At 40.2% G+C, this 24,732-nt stretch overlaps 1 protein-coding gene across 1 annotated transcript in view; it reads right to left on the reverse strand.

Moving 5' to 3' along the window:
- Nucleotides 1-24,732, reverse strand: part of FAM120A (family with sequence similarity 120 member A) — a 123,534-nt gene that overhangs the window by 77,157 nt on the left and 21,645 nt on the right. Inside the window, exons 4-7 of the mRNA XM_075005005.1 lie at nucleotides 7,949-8,077; nucleotides 7,078-7,174; nucleotides 4,482-4,579; nucleotides 3,903-4,186 (exon numbers count right to left, since the gene is read on the reverse strand). Coding sequence (XP_074861106.1) covers nucleotides 3,903-4,186; nucleotides 4,482-4,579; nucleotides 7,078-7,174; nucleotides 7,949-8,077 — 608 coding nt within the window. The remainder of the gene's footprint in view (nucleotides 1-3,902; nucleotides 4,187-4,481; nucleotides 4,580-7,077; nucleotides 7,175-7,948; nucleotides 8,078-24,732) is intronic.

Below are 24,732 nucleotides of genomic sequence, written 5' to 3' on the forward strand. Positions count from 1 at the left end.
AGAGGTGGGGGGCATGAGGGTTTCTCAAAAATCAAAAGGGAGAAGGCATGATGCCAAAAAGTTTGGGAACCACTGCTCTAAATTATGGATGAGGATACAGAACAGAACCAGATCCCAGACCAATCCCTGCCGCATGCCAAAGCTACAGGCACACAACAAAGTTATTTCAAGGTAACAGTTGTTTTCCAAATAACTTTGCTATTATCTACGCTACACAACTGCTATTTCAAAATAAATTCAAAATAGCAAGTGTGTTATTTCGAAATCACAGAGAGGTAGCTGTGTTCGCCTGTCCTCCAACAAGACCAAACAGCAGAAATGTAGCACTTTGAAGACTAACAAAATGATTTATTCAGCGATAAGCTTTTGTGGGACAGACCACTTCATCAGATCAATCTCATTTCCAACACAGGCTGACATTTACAAGTACAGAGGACAAAAAAAAGCTATTGCAATAAAAACTGAAATCAAATACATACGAGGGGGATGATGGGTGAGGGAATGTTAATTGCCCTGCCTCGGGTAAGTAAAAGCATCAAAGGAAGGGAAGCAGTCCTTGTAATGCATGAGATAACTGATGTCTCTGTTCAGACCACGTATTAGTGTCGAATTTGAATATGAATTCCAACTCACAAATTTCTCACTCTATTCTGTTTTTCAAAATCAGGAAACTATTACAGGAGGAAGAGCTAATTTGAAATAAGCATTATTCCCTGTCTATTTAATAGGGGCTATTTCAAAAGCACTGTGTGTACAGACTGTGTATTTCAAAATAGCTAACTGCTATTTGAAATGTGTGTGTGTAGCAGCCCTATTTCAAAAGAGCTATTTGAAATAAGGCTGCTGTGTGGATGTAGCCCAAATGCTAAGCCCTTCCAGCCTGACTATGAACCACTAGTAACTACTCTCTGGTCGTGTCTACACTAGCCCCAAACTTCAAAATGGCCACGCAAATGGCCATTTCGAAGTTTACTACTGAAGCGCTGAAATGCATATTCAGTGCTTCATTAGCATGCGGGCGGCCGCAGCACTTCGAAATTGACGCAGCTCGCCGCCACACGGCTCATCCCGACACGGCTCCTTTTTGAAAGGACCCCACCTACTTCGAAGTCCCCTTATTCCCATCTGCTCATAGGAACAAGGGGACTTCGAAGTAGGCGGGGTCCTTTCGAAAAGGAGCCCCATCAGATGAGATGCGCGGCGGCGAACCACGTCAATTTCGAAGTGCCGCGGCCGCCCGCATGCTAATGACGCACTGAATATGCATTTCAGCGCTTCATTAGTAAACTTTGAAATGGCCATTTGCGTGGCTATTTCAAAGTTTGGGGCTAGTGTAGACACGGCCTCTGAGGACCATCATCAACCAATTTTGCAGCCAGCTAACTGTATCTCCATCTATGACCCAGGTTGTATTTCTCTAGTTGGTTTATCTGAGGGTCATGTAAAACAACATCAAAACCTTATTAACATACTTCATCTACCACTTCCCACCCTGATCACAAGCCTTATTACTGTGTCAAAAAAAGTGATCAGATTAGTTTCACACTATTTGATCTTGACAAATCCATGTAGTTACTTACCACCTTATCTATTAAATTTAGAAAAATCATCCTGAAAGAAGTTCTAATGTCTGCCAACTTACCAAGTAATTTCCCATTTAAGAGACTGTCTCAAAACATGATGTATGTGATACTGTCTGGATACCAATTTCTAAATTTGTTCTGAATTCATTATTCAACATAAACAGATGTATTGGGGGGGATGCAAGGGGAGGGACTATAAATTATTTTTCTCAGGTATCTTGTATATACCAATTCTAAAATTTTCGTTGTGGATAAATAAGTAATTGTACACTGTTAAGCACAGCTAGCACAATGGGGTCCACATATCCCTAATGTATGGTGACAACACCATGAAACATAAAATTTAGGGTTACTGCCATTAATTGCAGACAATCTCAAAATTTACTGCCACTGAGAGAGACATTCGCAGCAGTGAACTAAGCAACACACATTTTAATGTCCAAAGGCATCTTTAGACTAAGCAGAGCCATACACTGTTGCGCATGCACTGGGTTTACCTCTACTTCAGGTTACATGCAGATAGTCCCCACCAGATCTCCTCTTGGAAATTACTAAATAGTACACACACAGACTTTACAACTATCTTACCAACCTGAACATATGAATTAGGCTGAATTACCTTTCCACTCCAAGCAAGGGGTAAGGCACATTGGTAAGGCAGAACAAGGAAGTTTTCAGTGCTACTCTCTGTGCTGTCTCTGCTCTGTGGATGAGGGCCATCAGTCACTTTCTAGGACTGTTAATCTTTGCATAAACACTAAATTTCACTGCATGATTCCATTTTTCCAAAGCTATAAAAGTGCACAGAAGTTGAGTAAGGGATTTACCATCATCTATTAGAACTGTAATACATATTGCTGAGGGGTATTTTTCTAGCATGGAGTTGAAAAGAGGAGGTTCTCAATTATCAGGATCTCACAATGCATAGATTTTATTTTTAGGGTACGATACAAGAGTGTAGGGTGAAAAAATTCTGCAACAGCATGGGGAGAATACAAAGCAAGTATCTTGGCAACTACAGTGACCCAACAGAATATAATATTTCTGTTAGTATCCTTCAAGTCTTCCTGTATTCACAAGATACTGATAAAAGGTTCTGCTACAGGTTGAACCTATCTAGTCTGGCACCCTCAGGACTTGATCGTGCCAAACGAGAGAATCTGCCAGACCACAGGGGCGTCCAACACGTGGCCTATGGGCCAGAATCTGTCCCACAGAGCTTCTCATCCAGCCCCCTGAGGTGGCACTGGCACAATTTCTAAAGAGCCACTTGTGGCTCCTGCTGCCGCCGCCTCCTCCTTTGGCTCCCATATAGCACGGCAGGGGCAGCTCCTAGCCATGATGTATGTGGGGCAAGCTAGCAGGGGTCAATATGGAGAATGCAGGCTCCACCTCTCAACAGGGCTTGTCTCCACATAGCATCCGCAGTGAGTAGTCCTGGAGTGCACTTGTTCGCTCACTCCCCAGCCAGCATGGAGGTGGAGCCGCCCAACCAAGGGCATCAAGCTTCTGAGCACACTGCTGAATAATAGCATCACATAAGCCTGCCTATTACAGCCAGGCTGGCACCACCAAGGAGCTGCTGCGGAGCCAGTTCTACCCTACCGCGAGGCAGTGCTGCAGGAGTTCCGCACCCTGTTCGCCAAGTTGAGTGACATCCTCAAGGTAGCGGCGCCAAGACGGACAGACAGATGACAGATAGACCGACTGCACTGGACGGGCAGTGGGAGAGTGCTGGTACAGACAGATGGACAGGGCTGGGCGGTGATGCTGGGGCAGATGAACCGGTGGGGCTGCAGGGGCAGTGGGGAGTTGTTGGGGTAGATGGACAGGCTGAGCTGAAGAGGCAGTTGGGAGAACTGAGACAGACACATGGAGAAGCTGGGCTACAGGGCTGTGGGGGGCATTGGGTTTAAGGATAGAGACAGTTTTGGGCTGTGAGGGGTTCAAGGCTGAGGGCAGGGGGTGGATGGCAGTTTGGCCTCTGGAGCTATGTAAAAAAACTGCTGTGCGGCCCCCGATGAAAAAAGGTTGGTCTAGAAGCACTACCAGCACTTTGACTGCTCACTGGGCTTTTGGAAGACATTTGGGGTAAATTACAGCTAAATAACAGCAGAGAACACTGAGAGCCAGGACTGGTGGCTGTAAACACACTTTATGGATCATGGGAATCTTGGTCACACCCATGACAACTAAATTCATGCCGGATTACAAATGTTGCCAGACAAGACAGATCTGGACTAGAGAGGTTCAAACTGTAATGAGTAAGTATTTCAATACATGTAAACTGTTACTGAAATGATCCCATCCATTACTTACTTCACAGCACCTCCATTGCCTTCATCATTGTCAGAGGAAGATGATGTGGAAGAGGCAGGAAAATAGGCTGAATCCACATGATTTGGGCTCCCACTCTGAGCTGGATTTATTGGAGAGGACCGTTCATACAATGGAGTATGTTTTCCTTCATGAGGAATGTTACTGTAGTTGTTCTGCTCAGAAAGACTTTTCCCACCTGTTTCCAAGGTGATGGCTGACTCAGAGACACTATATGGGTATGGACCAGGACCTTGGGCTCCACCCTGACTGGGTATTTGCGGGGCCTACAATATACATATATATTTTCAAAGAAAGGTAACAAAAAAGAATAATAATACAAATTATGTTATTTAAATAGCCTATTTTTAAACGCATAGCGTTACGCCGTCCAGACCACTTGTGAGCAACACTTTCACTGGAGTGTGCAGAGTCACTGCAGTTAAAAGATGAGTTTCTTCCAAGAACACTAATTTTGAAAAACAATGCTACATTTTTACTTCCTTATGTGGATTTTCAGGCATCCAGCAAACCACATTTCTAATGGTTATTAATTCAAGAAAAAGAGAAGAAAATACTTGCCACAGGTTTTGCTTGTAGAGCATTCTGTGGAATGTTGAGCATCTGAGAAGGTACGTACGGTGGCACTATACCAGGCATACCAAACTGATGTGGTCTGGCTGTTTGAATAGCAAATAGGGAAAAGGGAGGAAATAAAAACAGGAAAACATGAGATAGTAGTACTCTTTTTATATACTCATCCCCACACCTGAAGTCTGGTTAAAACGTAGTGGTCCCATGTGTATTTTAAGTAACTAATCTATGTTAAAAAATAAATCAAATTTCACTGAGTTTTACATTGGACCTAATTATTTTATTTATATATTCTGCCCTTTCAGTTTATTTGATCTTGTGTTTTACTGTCTAGTTTTACCATCCTGAGCTCATTTCTGATTTTTACTAATTCTCTCTACAATTCTGTACTTTATCAAGTTGATATTAACTTGCCTTAACGTCTCTCCATTTTGATTCCATTTCTCACTCTCCTCCCATTATTCTGCTACTTTTATTCTCCAAATACCATCACATTTAGCATTCAATTCACACAACCCTTCAGTGAAAGGAGACTGACATTCTCAACATACTGCAGTTCCACATGACAAGCAGTGGAACTTGAAGTCTTAACTTTCTAGGTGCTAACTTTAAGAATGCTAGCTGTCCAACAAGCATCGTAAAAGCAGAACACACTATTCGTACTCAACCCTTGTTAGAAGAAACAATCTTGTTTATATCTGCTTCAGAAGAATACATGTTAGATTAGTGTACTATAATATAAAAAAAATGTCTGGAGATCACTTCCTTTTTATCTTTAAGAACTTTTCTTGCACTCACTTTCCTCTGTTCACACCTACCTGAGCTTGCAACCCCCGCCCCTCCGGCCCCGATGGGCTGATTGATTAGCAGAATAAGAAAATTATGACAATAACTGTAACAGAGTTGAGATGGCATCATCTGGCAGACTGAAAAACATTCAGCTATTTTAATTCTCTGGAGGTCTCGGGGGTCTTAGGACAGACTCTACTTCAGAAGAGTTACAGCTCAGGAGTCTAAGGCCAACACCACACTTTGGGATATTCATGGTAGCACTTCTTTAGCATAATGCATTTTTCAAATCACACGCCACCCACGTAGACCAAATAGGAATTAAGGGGCTTTTGAAGACTGGGGAATCCCTTCGAAAGGTTCCTGTCTACACGGGCAGCGTGTGATTCGAAAGTGGCACTTTATGCTAATGAGGCACTGCATATTTATGGTAGCCCCTCATTAGCATATCCCAAAGTGTCTCACTAGCATCCTCCTTTTGAAAGGCGGGGGATAGTGTAGATATAGCCTAAATGTGGCAAATGAACGGAGCCTAAAGGAGAGAGAGATCCAAAAACAGTGGCAACCCAGGAAGGAGATCATAGTGCTGAGTGTAACTGCACAAGTAAGGCAAATGAAGGTAGATATATGGGGACAGAGCCAATGCAGGGCCACAAGGGAGACTTGTAGTAGCACGTGTCTGCCAACACCATTCAGTCTGCAGCACCAACAAATAAAAAATGCACAATGTATCTGAGCACAAGTAAATTTCCAAGCACTTGATTCTGCAATGTTAATATACTTTCACTTTAGCCCTTCATTTAAAAACAAAGAATATAAAATAAGATGAGAATATGTTTTCAAAGTTCCTACAATGGTTTCGTCACATTTAGTATTTGCGTATCCAAGCTTTGGTTGTAACAGCTTAAACTACAAACTACCACTTCTGTAAAACATAACTTCAGTACTTTTATATATGCATGTTATCAGGTGACCAAATGTCTTAATTTTATAGGCACGGTCCCAATATTCAAGGTTCTGGGCTTCTTGGGTTTTTTTTTGTATAGGCGCCTATTATCCCTCATCTCATCCCAATATTTCATACTCGCCGTCCGGCCACCCTACTCATGTACACAATGGAGTATCGCTCTCGGAAAAAGCTGGGAAGAAAAAGGAATTTTGTTTTGTGCAAAAAAAGTATAGTACAGTTATTTTCCTGCTGGAGTTGTTGATCAGTTTTTACTTGACAACTATTTAAGTATCTCAACACAGAAATTAATTAGGCACTGCTTAGCATGAAAAACAATAAAGCCAGGTTTAAACTAGGAGGTAAAAATCGATTTTAGATACACAAATCCAACTACAAGAATTGCACAGCTGGAGTTGACTTACCTAAAATTGCTTTTTTGCCACCATCCACACAGTGAGAGGCCAATAGGAGAAACTCTCCTGCTGACTTCCCTTACTCCTCGCAACAGCCAGGAGTACAGGGGGTTGATAGCAGCACTATGACAGTTCAATTTAGCACATCCCCACTAAGCGTACTAAATCAAACCCTGGAAGTTTGACAACCAGCACATTAATCTTCCTGTAAGCGTAGAAGTCTTTTCAGTTTTGTTGCTGTATTGGAAACTCATTTTGGAGAATGAGCTCAACCTATCTGTCCACCCTATTTTAAAAGCAATAAAGCCACTGCACTGAATATTATGTTTTAAAAGTAAAAGTAATGAATGTAAAGACAAACTCCTCAATGTCACTATTTTTAATTTAGGATTATCTCAGCCAGTTTTCTTATAAACAGACTTGTGTTACTTACCTAGGTAATGTTGTGGATGAAATGGCATTGGTTTATTAGTTGCTGAATAATACGCAACTGCTCTCTTAAATCGAGTAACTTTGTCTTCTGTTCTAGACTGAACAAAAGAAAATAGGCTTTGTAAACAAACATACCCATGTGACTTACACATCATGGCATAATACTGTAACATGCTTATTAATGCCATATATAAAATTAAATTTATCTATGGATCAATGAACCAGTATCTTATGGCACACTGATACAGAAAATTATTTTTAATAATCATGGTGACTAAGTAGATATAATGTCCACTTTTATTAACAACCGCTATAGGAACAAAGCATGTTTCCAGTGTAGAAAAGTAAACATAACAACAATGAACTTAAATCAAGCTAAAAGGCAAGATGGAAAGACGTAATGATATTTCAGTACTCATACACCCAACTGTTAAGTGCAGACAAGGAAAAGTGATTTTTCAACTGCTGAATACAAGTTGAACCTCTCTAGTCCAGAACACTCTTGTCCAGAAACATCCATGACCTGACAAGATTTTAGTTAGCTGGGTAACCACTTATCAGGGTGTGTCCAACTTTCCCACGGTCCCATAGTTTGTTTATAGCCACCAGACCTGGCTCTCAGTGTTCTGTGCTGTTACTTAGCTGTAATGGCTTCTAAGAGCCCAGTAAGCAGTAGAAATATTGCAATGCTGCTAGACAATAATGACGTTCCCTGGTCCAGCAAGTTCTCTTGTTCAGGTCCCAAGGGTGCTGAACTAAAGAGGTTCAACCTGTACTAAATTTTGAAAATCAAGACATACGTACATAAACTTGATGTTTTCACACACTTATCTGAACCAAACTTACATATTTCTGTGCCAGCCCAACTTTACCTGTGAATGTTGAAAAACATCTTTTGCTATGGCATCCAAATCAGTGGTATCCTGAATATTGCGGACGTAGTCAGCTACAGCCTTGATCACTACATCACAAGGTGGTAAAACTAACTGATGTGCACGTACCTATGAGAAAACATGTGTTAACATCCAATAAGCTTATGTAATGCCAAAAACACTCCAGGACATTCAAGTTTTGTTACTGAGGAACAGTCTGATGGTCCACTATAAATACATAAAACAGAAATTCCATTCTACAGAGCAGACTGAGAATGCATGGACCTCTGGTATCTCAATTTTGCTACCTATTTTCTGCCTTTGTTTTGCAAGAATAACCTTCCAAATGCAATGTGCTACAACAATACTCTTAAGGATGTATTAATTGTGCCATGCAATGCAGTGAAATATGAGCTCTAACCCAATGAGAGACATCTCAAATGTCAACAATTACTAATTTTTTCTGCTTAACATTTTAGAAGAAATGCCCAAGTGGTGTGTTTTATGCAATATGCTTCCATCATATGAAGTATCTCTCAAAGGCATGTGGTTTCAAGTCTTAAATTAATATTTTTTTTTATTTTGACATGGTTTAGTATTCCATTTACAAATCTAACATGAAGAAGCATGAGAAAGCCTAGAAGGAAAAGAAATTCTCCTTGCGTACAACAATTGAATCCCAGGAAGGGGAAAAAATATGCTTCCATGGGTATATTTCTTTTTAAGACAAGACTTGAAAATAAATCCATGTTTCATTTAAAGCTACAATAAAAGGTTGTCAATATCTTGCAGGCTTTTTAAATAAAAACAAAAAAGCAGTCCAGTAGCACTTTAAAAACTAACACAATAATTTATTAGGTGATGAGCTTTCGTGGGACAGACCCACTTCTTCAGAGTTCTTACACTTCCTCTGAAGAAGTGCATCTGTCCCACGCAAGCTCATCACCTAATAAATTGTGCTAGTTTTTAAAGTGCTACTTACCTGCTTTTTTGTTTTGATAGAATACAGGCTAACATGGCTCTCTCTGCCACTTTTTAAATAAAATTTCAGACTTTTCTCTGAAATTGAAACACGTTTCATAGAATTTGGAGAGGATACAAAGCTACAGAATTTCATAAAATGTCCCAGATTTCAAGTGTTCCTGCTGAATGCCTAGAATATACAACAAACAGAAATTCATGACCATTCACTTCTAACATCAAAAATGAAAATATTATTTAAAAAAATCATTCTTGTTCACACTATGTATACAATGACTCTCGGCGATGCCTGGGACCTTGTAAGTGCTACTGTAATACAAACAACCCAAAATATGTAATCACCAAAAGTTTACACTTAGTACACAAAAAACTGATGGGATAAAGGATGCCCAGTCATTGTAAAGACAAAGGGAATTTTGTTTCTTAATTACTAGGAGTGAAAGTTCACAGTGGTTCTTGAAAATAAAGGTGTGAGGCAAGATATAGCTACTAATATGGACTAATTAACAATTCAAAAACAAGATGAAACCCTAAATAATCAGCTGTAACCCACCAATTTACAACTGGTTAAGATGCCTAAAACTTGAATTCTTCAGGCACTGCTAAGAACTTGATCCGGTAAAGGTCTTGCTCATGCACTTGACTTTAAGAATGTGTATAAGGTTCTGCAAGAATGAGGATGCCTAAATGATTTACTAGTCCAAGATATTGCAGAAATGTCAGTTGCTCTTCTAGAAACTACACATTTACCTTCCAAAATGATCTGTTCCTGACAATAGAGACTTACTGAAAATTTTAAAGCAATCAGGCTCTCAAATGCTTAATATCAAATCCTGTCTTGCAACACTCCTGAACTGTACTCTTCACATGGGCTACGTCTACACTTGCATTCCTCTTTTGAAAGAGGAATGTAAATGTGGGAAATCAAAAATGCAAATTAAGTGCTGATTTACATATCTTGTGCTACATTTGCATACTCTTTTCGGAAGAAATGTTTTCGAAAGAAAAAAGCAGCGTAGACAGGGCTCTTTCAAAAATAAACCCCATCTTTGAAAATACCCTTCTTCCTATTTTGTTTCAGGAACAAGGGCTCTTTTGAAGACTGGGTTTATTTTCGAAAGAGCCCTGACTATACTGTTTTTTTTCTTTCAAAAAAAAAAAAAAAACTCTTCTGAAAAGAGAGTATGCAAATGAAGCACAAGATACGTAAATCAACACTTCACTTGTATTTTCGATTTCCCGCATTTGCATTCCTCTTTCGAAAGAGGAATGCAAGCACAGACATGCCATGAAGTTTGGTATCATAAATTGGATGCCAGGTGATAGTGAAACCAAAAGATTTTTATGCAAGCTCTTTTCTTCATGAATTTATGTCATATATAAAAATGGCTAAACATGTTTGTCTAAAGTTCTCTCACACATGTGCACACATGTAGTCCAAAAGGGAGCACAGGATCTAATCCAAGCAGTATTATTGAACTCAACAATAGCATCCATAATGTACTTAAATTTAACATCTTTGTGGGGGGAAATACCAAAGAAACCCCTCATAGAAGCATTTAACTTCAAAATAAGTAGTACAAAAACAAAGATGCTACTTCAACAGATATGAAAAGAAAGAGTCACAGCAGCAACATGACAGCAAAAGCTACCAGGAAACTATTTAAAAATACCATTATAGAGGCTCAACTAAATGTGTACCCCAGATTTAAAAAAAATAAAACAAAGAAAACAGTAAGGCTGCATCTACACGAGCTCCCAACTTCAAAGGGAACATGGTAAGTAGGGTGTTGGGAGATTACTAATGAAGTGCTGCGGTGCATATGCAGCACTTCATTAAGCTAATTCTCCCCTGCAGCAACTTTGAAGCCGCAAACTTCCAAGTGCCAACTGGCATTTAGCCGCAGCTAACCTGCTGGTACTCTGAAGTCCCTTCAAAGTAGCCTGGGTACTTTGAAGCACCTGCAGATTAACCATGGCTATATGCAAGCCAGCACTTCAAAGTTTGCCGCTTCGAAGTTCCTGTGGTGGAGAATTAGCTTAATGAAGTGGTGCACGTGCACTGCAGCACTTCATTAGTAATCTCCTGACACCCTATTTATCATGCTCCCTTTGAGCTGGGAGCTAGCATAGACATAGCCTACACAGCCTAAGAGAAGCAAAGAACACATCACCATGGAGAAATAGTACAATAAAAATCAGCAGGTGGAAGCAAAACAGTATCTTTTTCAATTTAGGAGTCAAAGTAGCATAAAATATGGCAAATCAATGTCTAAATTACATTTAAATTATTATAAAAAACACAGTTCAACAGGCCAATAAAAGAATCTGAAGAACTACTTTCAAAAGACAAAATCTGCAAAAATAAATTAAGTACATAAGACGTATGAAGCCTATTAAACAGTAAGTGGGTCAACTGGATGATTCAGGTGCTAACGGAGCAATGAAAGACAAGGCCACTGCAGAATCAGTCTTCACTGGAGAAGATGTAAAGGAGAATCTCACATTTGACCATTTTTTTTTTCAGAAAAATCTGAGGAATTGTCTCAGATTGAGATATCAGAGAGGAGATTTTGGAACAAACTGAAAATAATAAATCACCAAAACCCAATGGTCTTCAACCAAAGTTCTGAAGGAATTCAAATATGAAACTGCAGAATTACTAACTATGATATGCAACCTATCACTTAACTCATGCTTTGTACAAGATGACTGGAATACCACTCACATAACACCAATTTTTTAAAAAGGCTCCAGGTGATCCTGGCAATTACAGGCTGGTACAAATAACTTAAGGAACAGGAACACTGGTTGAAATTAGCATAAAGAAACGACTTATGTTTAGGAAAGGTCCACATGGCACACCTCAAATTATTCTTTGACTGCACAAATGTACAAATAAGAGTGAGCCAATGGACATGTGCACTAGAACGTTCTGAAAGGCTTCAAGAGGATCCTTCATAAAAGGCTCTGAGGCAAAGGAAGGAGTTATGTAATAAAAAGGAAGGTCTCATGGATCAGCATCTAGTTAAAAGACAGGAAACAAAAGATAGGAATAAACTGTCTTTCTCCATAATGCAAAGTGATAAATAGTAGGGTCCACCAAGCATCCGCACAGGGCACAATACTGTTCAACTTGTTCATAAAAGATCTGGAAAAGGCAGTAAGAAGTGAGGTGGCAAAGTTAGCATTACATTAAAGTACACAAGATAGTTAAGTCCAAAGCTGGCTATAAAGAGTTACAAAGGGGATCTCGTAAAACTGATTGACTGGGCAACAAAAGGGCAGATGAAATTCAGTGTTGGTAAATGCACAGTAACACACATTGGAAAGCGTAACTCCATCTATGTAAGCAAAGTGATGTGTCTGAATTAGCTATTACCGCTCATGGAAGGCCTTGGAGTCATCATGGATAGCTCTCTGAAAACATCTGCTCATTGTGCTGCAGCAGTCAAAAAAGCTAACTGAATATTAGGAACCATTAGGCAAGGGATACATAAGACAGGAAACCTCATGCCAATATCTAAATCCACAGTATGTCAACACCTTGAGTACTTTGTGCAGTTATGGACGCCTCCTCCTTTAAAAAAAAAACCCAAGAAAACAAAGACGCATTAGACCTGGAAAAGATACAAAAAGGACAACAAAAATTATTAGGGATATGGAACAACTTTCGTGTAAGAAGAAAAGAAGAGCATTGGACTGTTCCGCTTAGAAAAGAGGACTACAACATGGGCAGGATACGACAGGCATAAAGGGAAACATGAAGGCTTCAAGAGGAAGACCAGGGACAGGGTAGGGCCATTGCTCAGTGAGGAGGGAGAAACAGTAACAGGGAACTTGGAAATGGCAGAGATGCTTAATGACTTCTTTGTTTCGATCTTCACTGAGAAGTCTGATGAAGGAACGCCTAACAGTGAATGCTAGTGGGGAAAGAGGTAGGGTTAGAAGTTGAAATAAAAAAAGAACAAGTTAAAAATCACTTAGAAAAATTTGACGTCTGCAAGTCACCAGGGCCTGATGAGATGCATCCTTGAATACTCAAGGAGCTGACAGAGGAGGTATCTGAGCCTTTATCTATCATCTTTGGAAAATCATGGGAGACAGGAGAGATTCCAGAAGACTGAAAAAGGGCAAATAGAGTGCCCATCTATAAAAAGGGGAATAAGAATAACCCAGGAAACTACAGGCCAGTCAGCTTAACTTATGTGCCAGGAAAGATAATGGAGCAGGTAATTAAAGAAATCATCTGCAAGCACTTGGAATATCGTACGGTGATAGAGAACAGCCAGCATGGATTTGTAAAGAACAACTCATGTCAAACCAATCTGATAACTTTCTTTGATAGGATAATGAGCCTTGTGCATAGGGGAGAAGCGATAGATGTGGTATACCTAGACTTCAGTAAACCATTTGATATGGTCTCGCATGATATTCTTATTAAAAAAAATTAGGCAAATACAGTATAGATGAGGCTACTATAAGGTGGGTGCGTAACTGGCTGGATAACTGTTCTCAGACATTGGAGGGGTAGCTGTGTTAATCTGGATCTGTAACAGCAACGAAGGGTCCTGTGGCACCTTATAGACTAACAGAAAAGTTCTGAGCATGAGCTTTCGTGAGCACAGACTCACTTGAGCATCTGATGAAGTGAGTCTGTGCTCACGAAACTTCATGCTCAAAACTTTTCTGTTAGTCTATAAGGTGCCACAGGACCCTTCATGCTGTTCTCAGACAGTGGTTCTTAATGGTTCTCAATCCTGCTGGAAAAGTATAACAAGTGGGGTTGCACAGGGGTCTGTTTTAGGACCGGTTCTGTTCAATATCTTCATCAACGATTTAGATATTGGCATAGAAAGTACGCTTATTATGTATGCAGATGATACCAAGCTGGGAAAGTCTGCAACTGCTTTGGAAGATAGGGTCATAATTCAAAATGAACTGGATAAATTGGAGAAATGGTCTGAGGCAAACAGGATGTAGTTTAATAAAAACAAATGCAAAGTGCTCCACTGGGGAAGGAACAGTCAGTTTCACACAAACAGAATGGGGAGAGACTGTCTAGGAATGACTACAGCAAAAAGGGATCTAGGCGTGATAGTGGACCACAAGCTAAATAGATGCTGTTGCAAAAAAAGCAAACATGATTCTGGGATGCATTAACAGGTGTGTTGTGAACAAGACACAAAAAGTCATTCTTCTGCTCTACTCTGCGCTGGTTAGGCCTCAGCTGGAGTATTGTGTCCAGTCCTGGGCACCGCAGTTCAAGAAAGATGTGGAGAAATTAGGGAGGGTCCAGAAAAGAGCAACAAGAATAATTAAAGGTCTAGAGAATGTCACCTATGAAGAAAGGCTGAAAGAACCAGGCTCGTTCAGTTTGGAAAAGAGAAGACTATGGGGGGACATGATAGTTTTCAGGTATCTAAAAAGGTGTCATAAGGAGGAGGGAGAAAACTTGTTCTTTTTGGACTCTGAGGATAGAACAAGAGGCAATAGACTTAAACTGCAGCAAGGGAGGTTTAGGTTGGACATTAGGAAAAAGTTCCTAACTGTCGGGGTGGTCAAAGAGTGGAATAAATTGCCAAGGGAGGTTGTAGCATCTCCATCGCTGGAGATATTTAAGAACAAGTTAGATGTCTATCAGGGATGGTTTAGACTGTACTTGGTCCTGCCATTAGGGCAAGGGGCTGGACTCAACAGCCTCTTGAGGTCCCTTCTAGTCCTAGTATTCTATGATTCTATGACAGAAATCTATAAAATAATGTTTTAGAGAAAGCAACTAAGGAAGTGTTATTTACCTCTTCACACAACATATGAACCAAAGATAACCAAATGAAATTAATAGGCTATTGGTTTAAAAAAAAAAAAAAAAAAAAAAAGAAGAAAAGTAGGAAATACTTCATTCCATGAACAGCCCACCTGCGTAACTTTTTGTCAGTCATGTTGTGAAGGCCCAAACTATAATGAAATTTAAAGAGAACTGGGTAAGCTCATGGAGGATAGGCTCATCAATGGATATTAGCCAAGATGGTGAGGGACACAGTTCCATGCACAGGACTCAATTATCACTGGGCAATTACCTTGTTTACTCCCACTGACAAATCTGGTACTGGCCACTACTGCAAGACATGATACCGGAACTAGATGGACTGCTGCTCTGATCCAATATGGCTAATCTTATAATATGCTCACGTGTATGTATGGGAACGGACATTGCTCATGGAGTCATCAACTTCAAGGTCAGATGGAACATTCGTAATTGTTTCGTCTGATCTCCTACACACTGCAGGTCACAGGACCTCACCCACTCCTCTAAGAGACTAATCATTGCTTGACTTACTGAAGTCCTCAAATCATGGCTTAAAAACTTCAAGTTACAAAAAATTCATTATTTACACTAATTTAAGCCCGCAAGCAACCCATGCCCTATGTTGCAAAAAAAGGCAAAAATCCCTCATGATCTCTGCCAAAATTCCTCCCCTACTTCAAACATGGCAATCAGTTTCACCCTGAGCATATGGGCTAGATTCACACTGCTGAACCATACTGCACTAATAAATTGGTCTGTCCCAATTTTGCAAGGATTTATGTGCTTAAAGTTAAAACCTGGGTAAAGAGAAGAGTTCTTTGAACCAACAACTGACACACTGATTTGCAAACTAGCGTGGCTTCCTTCTGCTCCATTTAGACATCTCTGCTACCTCTACATTAAAGCAGAAAGTCAACATAAGGCACACAACTCCAGCTATGTGAATGAAGTTCCTGGAGTCAATGTACCTTAAGTCAAGTTACCACGGAGTCTACAAGGGACAAACTCCCATCAACTTCCCTTTATCTCCTTGTCCAGGATAGAGTAACAGAGATGACCAGAGAGTGATCTGAAGTCAATTCGGCAGCTCTTCACAAGACCTGCTAAACTGACCCGCAATGGATCAATCTCAGAACGTTGATCCCCACCATAGTATCATGTAGGCTTTAATGCAAACACAACTGGTGCTCTTCCTGCACAGGCATACATTTAGTTCTTCAGAATACACAGGGACATCCTTTGTCAAACAATTCAAAATTGGAGAATGCGTGATGTATTTGTTTGAATGCCTCCCTATGTATGTGTTTTTAATGCTTGGGAATGTTATTTTCCACCTTCCCTTTAAAAAAAAAAATCCGTGCACCTCCCATATCCTAGACTTTTTGATAAGGTAAAGGATGTTTGTTCAACATGTGGCTCCTCTCTTTAAAGTTTGCTACTTTGTAAGGTCATGGTCATAAAGGACCACGGGTTTGTCCATGGCCCAAGCTGATGAAAGCTGTTCATGGAACTTGCAAGACAGAGCAGGAAAAGACTCTCAGGGCTTCTCTACACCAGCCCATTCCTGGAACGGGGCATGTAAACGAACCTGAGAGGGGAATAGCAAAACATTTTGGGAGTAAGAGCATTTTGAAGTTATGTGAGTACTTCAAAGTGCCTGTGCCCGCATGGCCTGCCAGAGCTTCGAAGTTAGTAACTTTGAAGTTCATGTGGCAGGACTTAGGCTAATGAGGTGCTACATATGCAGTGCAATAGCTCATTGCTATTGCCCACTCGTGCTCGTTTACGTGCCCCCTTCGAAGGAGGGGACTAGTGTAGACAAGCCCTCAGTGATTTCAACAGGCACTGAATCAAGCCATCAGGGCATACTGAAGTCCAGTTCCATGAAGGTCAAAGAAGCCAACAGTAACTTCAGACTGTGCAGCAAAAGATCCATTCTCAGTATGAAATACCAAAGGAAGAAATGAGAACATCACCAGACTCCATGGCTCCTTTTCCACAATATATAAGGGTAGCAATAATGTCAGAGTTCAGCAGAAACAAAGCAGAAGACTTCTGATGCTGTCATACCAAGGAAAAATGTTTTGGGCTGTATTGGTTTGCTCCTCGCCTTTGCATCATTCAGGGGGCACAAAGTGAGAAAACCAGCCAGCTTCCCAGTTGGTGAGTCACCTGACAGAGAAGCCACAAAAAAGTGCAAAACTTGGATAGCTGGCTCCTACATCAACCTGAACAGGCATAGGGGCATGGGTTAAGTAGACTGCACTTTGCAAATTTCCATGGGCAAGCCCTTGGGATTCATTTTTCCCCACACATACCTGTACACGTGTATATGTGGCAGGACTTTAGCACAGCCAATCCCTCTAGAACAGTGCAAGGTTAGAGCTCTGCTCCACAATTTGCCAGTGCCCTCTCCAGAGAGTGCGACTGGACTTCTTTTTTGTTTTGATAGTATATAGACTAACACAGCTATCTCTCTGTTACGAGCTGGGTAATCAGCTCTAAAAGCAGAGTGGAAGATTATCTTCCCCAGAAAGGTTACTCTGCTTGGTTCCAGTCCAAGTTCTACTCTTGGAGTCGGATATAGAACCCCTTTGACCCCCACCCCACTATCTCTGCTCTATCTTTTATTCACCCAAGTAAGATCAGTAACAAGTATTAAGATCCTTACACAATAAATTCATGGTTATTGCTCTTATGGCTTCTGAATAACCCTCCTGGACTAACCAAATGAAATTAGGAGACAGTAACAGTCAGCTAGCTGAATCATGTTAATCCTTTGTGATTTAAAAAATATATGCATATGGAAGTGAGTTTCACTCAAAACATTCTTCCACAGATGTTTTGTTTCCACTTCAGATAAAATGATAATGTAACAATTACTAACGCACCCTGTAATACTAGAAGTCACTGCATAGTAAGGATTTGAGCCAGAATTTTGGTCTTTTAATTTTTAAGGACTATTATAGCAAAACTAATGCAGATTCACCAACCTCTATACACATACAAAAGTTTGGACGCATCTGTAACTTGAATACCCAAGTTTTATACACTTCATTCTAATGGTAAAGAGTTGTTAAATATTTGCTATACATAAGGGCAAACTTGGAACACAAAAAATACATGGGAGTCTGATGCAGCTATATTTTTTGGAATCAGAACGGCACCTCTGATGACAATAAATGGATTCAAAAGCATTTGTGATACTTTGATGCCATCTAATGGATTCCAAAGAAAGGCAGTTTTGAACCTAAGAATTAAAACTGATACCTGAAAAACAGATCTGAGTAAAAGTAAGTGATCCATCTTTAATTCCACATAACTTCCAAAACACAGTGGCTGTGTCTACACTGGCTCCCAACTTTGAAGGGAACATGGTAAGTAGGGTGTTGGGAGATTACTAATGAAGTGCTGCGGTGCATATGTAGCACCTCATTAAGCTAACTGTCCCTCGCGGCAACGTGGAAGCACTGGCTTCTGTGTAGCCTCAGCTCACCTGCTGGTGCTTCAGAGTGCCTGGGCTACTTCTAAGTCCCTTTACTCCTCAAAATTAGTTCGATGTAGCCCAGGCACTTCGAAATACCGTCAGCTACATGCAAGCCTGCACTTTGAAGTTTGCCGCTTCGAAGTTGCCCTGGGGGAGAATTACTAATGAAGTGCTGCAGTGCATATGCAGCACTTCATTAAGCTAATCTCCCAAAACCCTACTTACCATGCTCCCTTCGAAGTTGGGAGCTAGCATAGACATAGCCAGTCATATTTACTAAGTTTCACACAGCCAGGTTTGTGAGGTGAGAGGCCATAGCATGTACGTAAACAAACGCCCAATTTACATCTAGCTCACAACATGGGGCATGCTCAGAAATTTAGCAAAAGTACCTTAGCTACACAGTCATTTCTGGTATTAGCAACTTGTTAACAAGTACTGAGAACTGCAGGATAGTTACTGTACCTCAAACAGCTCACGAGAGGCCCTTATAAATATATACTGCCAATTTAAAGGTAGCTGAAATAAAATCTAGGTATCTTCAACCACCATTCCGTTTGTACATGGGGACAGAAGAGAGTTATTCACAGAGTGAATCGATTATTTTAAAAGTTTTTAAGATCGCAATTTGAGAACAAAAACTCAAATCTCTCCAACAATTAGATAGAAAAGTCAAGTTTTCAGACCTTAACATAAGAGGTCAAGTGGTTTGTTACGTACACCAACAACCTTTTAAAACAATCAGAATTCAACAATTAGAAATTCATTAGAATTTGAACTCTGAAATTTTGTATTTTAAGATAAGCTGTTAAGACTTCTAACACAAGGTTATTAAGTATATTTAAATAACAGACTAGTCAAGAAGTTGGCAAACAGTGGAAGTGAACAAAAATTAGGAAAGTCTCAGCAGCAAAAAACATTAAAAATATGTAAATAGTTTAATACAAACTTTGTTTTGAAACACTTTCAGCATCTCTCAGAAATAAGTAATAGGCCTTGAAATCATACTTCACTAAATTTCCATCAAGAAGTTTCTTCTCACCTAGATAAGTCCTCCTAACCATGTAATTTAGGGGGAAAGAGGTTTTAAATGGAAAATACTGGGGAGATGTTCCGCTTCTAAAGAGACTGCAACATAAGTGACATATCCCTGAAACTGGAAGACTTCTTTTCCAACTGAAAATATTTAAGTTCACTCTCTAGGTTGGTAGAGAAAAAGAAATTGCTCTATTGGTATACTTTGAGAAGATTAACATGGTCAAAGAAACTAGTTCTACATACACACTGTCAAAAATTGAACAAGAATGCAATACCACAAGTCCTGCAGCCATAAGAGAGAAATGCATCGGCGTAAGATACACTTTACACAAAAAATGTACCACAATATTTCCAATGAAACTGAGGTATTATGATAATATTGTGGAAGGTAGTGACATCACTCACAGAGACTTGCAGTACAGAAGCAAAATGCTAATCCTGGAAATGCTTTAATTTTCACTCTCTATTAGAAATCCGTGACAGTCCACAAAGGAAAACTTCAGCATTAGATCTGTTACTGCTGCAGGAGACACGTGTTCAACTTAATTTTAGTTTTAAGATTTTATTATTTCCTGATTCCATTGACCTCGCAAGTGTCTGAGGTCCTTTCAACCAACAGTTTTAGAATAAAATTTAATATTAATAGGAATTAGTTGTGGGAAATAATTGTATGAAACTATATCAATGGCAGAAAGTAGTTAACCACATCACGCATAAGTGATGGAACTGAAGCAAAATTTGAGTGCTATGGAAAGTAAGTGCAGAGCAAACAACGTTCCACAAAACCTAAGATGCAGGTAACAAGTCTTTATGACAGAGAAAGCTAGCAACTGAAAAAACAAAATCCTAACTACCTGTAATAAATAATGATTCCACTGAACTGTTGTATGAGTAGGGATGTTAATCTGCACCTACCCCTGAATTCATATTCTACCTATTCCAGTCCCTCTATCATTTCTTTGTACATATTTACAAACAAGTGATTCCCAGAACATATTCTATACACAGTAAACCCTCAAAATGCACAATTTCGAGTTGTGCTTAACTTGGATTAATGTGACTTAAGCGCAACTCAAAATCCCGCTCCCCCCAGCCTCACCTCAACCCCCCCACCCTGCTTACCCCCCACCCTTGCGCCCAGCTCAACACGCCCCCACCCCCGAACACAACTCCAGCTCATCGCCCCGGTTCAAACTCTCCACACGCAGCTTGGCTCCAGCTCAACCCCCTGTCCCCAGTTCAAACCCGTGGCCCGGCTCACCACCCCCACGCGTGGCTCTAACTCACACCCCCCAGCTCAACTGCCCCCTCCCCCACCACCTGCGCACAGCTCCAGTTCAAGTCCACCTCCTGCCCCCTCTGCAGCCCAAACCCACCCCAGGCTTAACTCTCCCCAACTGCCCCTCCCCAACCCCAGGGACTTACCTTTCAAAAGGAGCTCTAGGTGCTCCTGCTGCTTCCCTGGCAGCAGAACATCTGCTCCAGCAGGGAAAAAAGCCACCCACCAAATTACACGAAATTTAAGTTATGCAAGGGTACGTGGGAACACAACCCTCGTGTAAATCACGGCACTACTGTATATACGTACAAGTCAAAATCTTTTGGTAAAAAAAAATGAAGCATCAAAGAGCAGCAGTCAGCTTATCAGGGGGTCTATACTGTCACGGTAGATTGCAGTCAGCAAACTTTGGCTTCCAGCCAGTCAGCGTAACCCACTGGTACGCTGGGATGTTTTGTCTACCTGGAGCCCCTCAGCTCCCAGTGGCTCAGATTCTCTCTTCCTGGTCTACAAGAGCGGCAGGATAGAGCACCAGTTCATCCCACGCCACTTCCTGCCAGTCCTGTTGGCCGAGAACAGCAAATTTCAGCTACTGGGAGCTGAGGGGCTCCATGCCTGTGGATGCTCCAGGCACACAAAACATCCACAAATGCCAGTGGCTTACCCTAATGGGCCAGGAGCCAGTTTGCTGACCCAGATATATTTTAAAAAGTTGGAGTCATAAGAAACATGTAAAAGTTTTACTAGAATTATTTTAATGTAATCTAATGAAAATACGTTATAATAACTCAATATGTATTTACATACCTTTGACATTGTTTTAAATATTCATTTACTGATTTTAAAGTCTCACATTATTCTAATGTACTTATTTAAGAAGTCTTAAAATCCTCCCAAGTCTGAATCATTCTCCAATTCACCACACAGTTCATTAAACGCTGCTTCAGTCATAGCTGTTCCCACATTGTCATTGCAGATGTCAGCAGCAGCATCTTCAGATTCATTCTCGGCAGCAGCCTCAAATACATCCAACAGCAAATAAGTCGTCATCTTCTGATCCATCAAGTGCACTGCTGACATAGCATTTACAAAATGGATAGACATCCTTGGCCCATTGGGAGACCAATGTCAGGCTCCATAAGATTCCTGCCTTTTCTCAACTTTCCCATGCCTGAGCACATCCAGTCAGACCACATTCTGTGTAGCCTGTAGAGCAAAATTTAAACCTCCAGGTAATTAATTTTCCAAACAATTTTCATGTATTTGGCCATGTTTCACCTCGTCCATCTTGTGTGCTCTGAATACCTGCCAAATGAGCATAGCAGGTTTCTTGAGAAGTGCTCCTGGTCTCTTGATCCACACATTTTCCAGCAGTTCAATATTCCCACTTTCATCCATCCCTTTCCATGTGTGCATACGATGACACCAGCAGGAAATGTCATGTTTTTAGGCAAGGTTTTTCTTTTTAAAAAACAACAGGTGGAAGTTCTACGCCACTGGCCAAATGAAAATGGATTTTTTCCATGGCCCGTGGTTTTAATTAAAACTGTTTTTTTATTTCCACCAACAATTGTTATCGGTTGGTCGTGAGATCAAAGATCATCAGTATTCCATCCATATTTCCTGTTTGTGATAGCTAAAATGCATATTCCTTGCAACATTTTATAAGCACACCTTTGGAAAGATTAGATTTTTGCTTATATATATCTCAGCAGCTTTAATGCTATCTTTGTTCCCTTGATAAAATTAAGGGAGACTATGACAGTTCATGAAACAAGTACACCAGCCCATCAATGTGACACACACTGATGGCTTTACTGACTTCTGTCACCTTTTCACATTTGCAGAGCACACAGATTAATTCCAGTTCTAGTGACAAGGTACCCGGTTTGTTGACATTCAATAACCCAATCACTAAGATCTTTCTCCAGCCAGGAAAAGAAGTGCATCTTGATAGACATTTTTTCTTGTTTCTTGTCATGTCTTTTTTTTTTTGGACCACTCTCTTACTTAATTCTCATTACAGAATTCTTGAGTAGCAGCACAATTTTTGTTTGTATCTGCATATTCAACTACTTTACATTTTAATGCTGCATCACAAAGCAGACTGTTTTCTTTTGATTTCACCACTGTTTATTTTAAATGTTAGTATAAAAAGCTTAGAAGATAATTTAGTTTTACATTTTGTATAGCTTTATATAGGAATGTCACCTGCTTTATCACAGTCAAGTTATTGTTGTTCTTTATTTCAAAGCAGGCCTGCAGATTGGCATGTCTGCGGAGATAACAGGCTATTTAAATTTTGTTACAGATTCCATTGATTCTGCGCATTATATTTTCAGATTGGCTCAAGACTTATGAGGTCCAGTGGTCAATATGCATGAAGAGATCAAATTACACAATAGCAGACTGATACCAATACAACCATTCATTTTATTTCTCTGATTGGCTTATATGGACTAGTATTTTGTGAAATGTAAGGGTCAAATTGCATGCAGACCTGCAGCAGTGTTGTTAACATTCATTTCAAGCAAATCTAACTCTACTAAACAAAGCCTTTGCACTTGTAAATAGCCACAGTATTGACATCACATTTTTATGATGAATATAAATAAATGCTATAAAAATACTAGAAATTATAATCTAGTACTGTTGTAGAACAATACAAGAAAAAGCAAACAGCTGGTACTAGGAAAATTGAACTTTAGGGCAGCACATGTTTTTAAGTGATTTGGAACTAAAAAAAATTTTTTTTTATCAATACCCGTATTTTTTATTTATATTAACTTCTTTTACTTCAATTATAACAAGTATCCTATTTAAGTAAAAATTAAATTTTAGCACTTTTGTAAAGATGCAAGTCCAGAACTAGCATTCCATCATCAGCGATCAACAACAGGGGTCAGCAAACTTTGACTCCTAGCCTGTCAGGGAAGGATGGTGGTGTGCTAGGATGTTTTGTTTACCTGAAGCCTCCACAGGCATGGAGCTGCTCAACTCCCAGTGGCTGCAATTTGCTGTTCCCAGCCAATGGGAGCTGTGAGATGCAGCATGTGGCCAGCATGCTCCTTGGCCCCACTTCTGTTGCTCCCATTCGCAGGGATGGGTGAATCACAGTCACTGAGAGCTGCAGGGCTCCATGCCTCCAGATATTCCAGGCAAACAAAATGTGTAAGTGTGCCAGCACCTTACCCTGACAGAGCCAATGTTTACCAACCCTTGAAATATAGGGTCATCTTTTGAAAGTGTAATAGGGTTTCGACATATTACAAATTCATGTTTGGGAGGTCATCTTATAAACAAATGGGCTAACAAACAACTATGTATGGTACACTTCTCAAGGCTGTGGATTTTTCACACTTGTGACTGATGTAACTGTGTCTGCCTAAAATTTCAGTGTAGGCCTTGCCTACCTAGTAGAAAGTTTACTCAGATAAAAATAAATGTCCTTTTCCTGAAGAGAAGGAAACAGGGAGAGAAAAGCATCTTTTCCAGACGTAGAAAATGAAACAGGGGGAAAAAAAAATGAAGCTTTCCAGTACCTGAAAGAAAACTCCTGCTAGCGTCTACGGGGAAAGAGCGAGGAAGTCAGAAGAGAGGTTAAAAAACACACTTCTACCACAGAGAACTCTAAGAAGTTGCCTGCAAAGTAATGCAGGAGAAAGATCTCATCACGTTCATAAAGAACTACGATATGAACGTAGAAAGACAGATTTTTAAGGAAGCAGTTTCCTTTCAAAAAACTGTTAGCCACAGGGAAAAGAAGGGACAATGGTTTTCATGCTTCAGCAGCCATCTCACAATTGCTCCAAAGGCAAGCTGAGATGTTAAATAAAAATACCCGAAGTACAATAACCATGAAATAGTCATGTGACATTTAAAAAGTATTTAAATATGATGAAAAGAAAACATTTTCCCCAATCGTATTATATACAATTGATGTATGAAACTCACTGCCAAGACAGACAGAAGACTGTTCTGTTCAGATGTGGCAATGCCATGTTCTCAGTCAAACATGGTTTTCTGGGCACTTTACGTTTGTTTGTTTTTAATTTTTCTTCCTCTACTTTTTTTTCTTGGGGGGGAATAGAGATACTTCCCTGCAATCCTGATTTAGTTTAATGCTTACTGCTAATGAGAGGTATATCCTCTTCATCACACTTCCCCAGTTGATGAGAGCACTAAATGGA

Source organism: Carettochelys insculpta, chromosome 11, assembly GCF_033958435.1.
Source record: "Carettochelys insculpta isolate YL-2023 chromosome 11, ASM3395843v1, whole genome shotgun sequence".
Lineage (NCBI taxonomy): Eukaryota > Metazoa > Chordata > Testudines > Carettochelyidae > Carettochelys > Carettochelys insculpta.